Source organism: Lotus japonicus, chromosome 1, assembly GCF_012489685.1.
Source record: "Lotus japonicus ecotype B-129 chromosome 1, LjGifu_v1.2".
NCBI classification, from domain to species: Eukaryota; Viridiplantae; Streptophyta; class Magnoliopsida; order Fabales; family Fabaceae; genus Lotus; species Lotus japonicus.
The window spans coordinates 98,737,500-98,740,691 of NC_080041.1; the positions used below are offsets into that span (position 1 = coordinate 98,737,500).

The 3,192-nt window shown below is 34.8% G+C and overlaps 1 protein-coding gene across 1 annotated transcript; it reads left to right on the forward strand.

Annotated features, from left to right (window-relative positions):
• The first annotated feature begins 803 nt into the window (after window positions 1-803).
• Window positions 804-2,862, forward strand: LOC130732316 (gibberellin 20-oxidase-like protein). The gene is made up of 2 exons (XM_057584386.1): window positions 804-1,487; window positions 1,839-2,862. Exons 1-2 carry the CDS (start codon window positions 1,132-1,134, stop codon window positions 2,443-2,445), a joined length of 963 nt encoding a protein of 320 aa, XP_057440369.1. The 5' UTR covers window positions 804-1,131; the 3' UTR covers window positions 2,446-2,862.
• The last annotated feature ends 330 nt before the right edge of the window (window positions 2,863-3,192 follow it).

Genomic DNA, 3,192 nt, shown 5'->3' on the forward strand with positions numbered 1-3,192 from the left:
TAAAAGAACGGAGTTTTAATCAACCTTTAGCATAATTGATTCTACACTAAAAATTTCGCGACACTGGCAACATCTGCAGTTTATAGTTGTCAATTGTCAAAGCCTTTTAACTATGCAATTTATGGTTGTTATAAACCGCCACAAATCTTAAGTGACACTAGTGTCGCAAACTTTTAAGTGTGCACAAAACTGCTTGTGGTGTAATGGAATCACAAAGCCAATGAGTGTTTGTCTATCCATTAGTGTTTGTTTATCAATTGAGAACAATGTAAAAGAACTTGTGTTTCACTCCAAAAGAATAATTTTATTCATTTTTATTATAATATAATATAAAATCATTCATATGACTCTTGTTCAATCATCCCAAAAGCTTAAATTGTTGAGTAAGGGTCCTATAAATTATTTTATATTATATTCTAACAATTTTAATCTTAAAGTGCACATGGAGGTTCAATTACACTAATGTAAATGAATATCCAACCACACACTAATAAGAATTTCATTCGCTCTATTTTAAAGTACGCACTAACTAATGATTCATTTCCACTGGTATCAACAGACAATAGTGCATTGATGATGTCCTTTTCAACTTAAGTGACAAAATTTTCAACCCTTTTGATGACTTGATTCTACCCTTTTATCAATAGCCTTCTAAAAATGGTAGGAACCTGATAATTGTCAAGGTCGTAGACTCATCATTGCTCATAATCATTCAGGTTTAGACTTTATACCAATAATGTCCAATTTCCTCGGTCATTCGGTTAGATCCTAATGTTGACATTTCACAAAGACACAAACAATATTTCAGTTCTGTTTTTATCTTTTGGCCATAAATCCTTGGTGGCATATACCATTGATAGCATGTCAGCTATTCTTATTCTGAATCAATTATGACACCAAGAAGCCACTCACGTAGGCTTCTCCTCACACTTGATTTTGCCTTTAGAATTCATTATACATTAATTTCCAAACATGCACTAATTGGCAAAATTAGTATACCTGTCCTTTCAACATTGCCTCATGTTCATTTTCCTGAGATCTCTTCAACTCTAAGCTTTCTGGCCAAACTTTCTTCATATTGAGTTAACCAAAGCATAGGCACTTTCATCTCTTCTTCACATCCTAGAAATCATGTCTCAAACCAAATCTTATGCTGACATTCCCATTGTAGACATTTCTCAACCACTTCAGTCACCTTCTATGTCCTCTCTCTCTAAAGCATGCAAAGATTGGGGGTTTTTCCACATAATCAACCATGGAATCTCAAAAGATATTGGCAGCCAGCTCCAGTCACAATCCAAACAACTCTTCAACCTCCCATCTGATACTAAACTTCAACTTGGTCCTTTTTCATCTCTAAAATCCTACACCCCTCACTTCATTGCCTCTCCATTCTTTGAGAGCCTCAGAGTTGATGGACCTAACTTTTATGCTTCTGCCAAGAGTTCTGCAGAAACTCTCCTTTACAAACAGGATTCCAAATTCAGGTAAAATACACAACCCGCATGGATGCAGATCAAAGAGCACTTATTGGAGCTTATCCAGTGTGTTCTCTAGTCCGTACCCAAATGGGATCATAAGCACACTTGTTATCCCATTAAGCCTTTTCACGTCATGTTTTTTTTTTCTTGTTCTTGACGGATGGGGAGGAAACTGTTGTAGCTATCCTCCCAACAAATAACTTTCTTGGGGTTTGAAGTTGTGTTCACACCCTTACTAGGGTCTAACTAGCTAAACCAACATCTTGTTGGATCACTTTATGTTATTTTTGCCTTTTTCTATATGTGCTTTTATTTATTCGAGCATAAGTTTATTTATATCTTTATGTTTTGAAATAGTGAGATATTGCAAGAATATGGAAGTCAGATGGAAGATTTGTCTAGGAAAATTCTAAAGCTTGTGTTGATGAGCTTAGGGGAAGGCATTGAGAAGAAGTTTTATGATTCTGAATTCAAGAAGTGCCATGGTTACTTGAGGATAAACAATTACTCTGCTCCTTCAGAAATTATGAAAGATCAAGTTGAGGGGCTTGGGCTGCATACTGATATGAGTTGCATTACTATCTTATATCAAGATGAAATCGGAGGGCTTCAAGTGAGATCAAATGAGGGAGAGTGGATAGACATGTTTCCATCTGAGGGGACCCTAGTGGTGAACATAGGGGACATACTTCAAGCTTGGAGCAATGACAAATTAAGATCCTCAGAACATAGAGTTGTTTTGAAGCATCCTGTGAGCAGGTTTTCTCTAGCATTCTTCTGGTGTGTTGAGGATGACAAAGTGATTCTGGCACCAGATGATGTTATTGGAGAAGGAAATAAAATGAAGTATAAACCATTTGTTTGCTTGGACTATTTGAAATTTAGAGAGAATAATGAGAAAGGAAGATTTGAAAAGGTGGGTTTCACAGTCAGAGATTTTGCTGGAATAAAAGCTCACCTGTGAGAGTGTGTTTGGATATCAATATAGTGAAACGTGAACGGACTATTATCTCAATCTATGAGAAGAGTTCGTTTACCTTTTCTTTGTTTCGAAATAAGTGTTAACATTTGTTTACACTGGTCACCCTAGGTATCCAAACATAGCCTGTGAATATCTGTTCATTCACCATCCATGTGAATGCCTCAGATAAGAATTTATGCTTTCTGCATATGGCTTGCTTTTATGGTGCTCTCTAAGTTGTTAAACTGGTATATAAGATAAATAGACTTCTCTGGTATTCAAATGTGTTGTATTTTCCACTGTTCTCATTGTGAAATGTATGAGAGAAAAGAAATGTAAGGTTTAGATTAGTTAGGGAAAACTTAATTCAGATTTTAGTAGTATTGCATGAAAGTTTACTGTGTTCTATTCCGAGGCTGGTTTGATGTACATAACACAAAATTTATTGAGTATATAATAGTTTTAATTTTAAAAGAACAAGATTGAAGTATTCTATTCATAAATTGTGTCTCATTCTCGGCCTAATCAAATAATATTTTGACATATCAATTAAAAAATTATGTAAGTTTGTAACCACTCTAACCATGTCTTTTTTAATTGATATAACAAATTAATTAGTAGGTATATAATTGTGACACCATATAATGATAAAAGATTTTGATTCATTGTAAGTGGTATTCTTTTCTGACTTAAACGGATCAATGTCGTCACTCATTCAGAAACTGGTTGCATGTCCTTTCTAACAAATGT

What these genes read in the sequence shown, in the direction of transcription:
- LOC130732316 (XM_057584386.1), top strand. Translation starts at nt 1,132, where the DNA reads ATGTCTCAAACCAAATCTTATGCTGACATTCCCATTGTAGACATTTCT. An exon ending in AAACAGGATTCCAAATTCAG is followed by an intron (nt 1,488 to 1,838) that starts GTAAAATACACA and finishes GTTTTGAAATAG; the next exon opens with TGAGATATTGCAAGAATATG.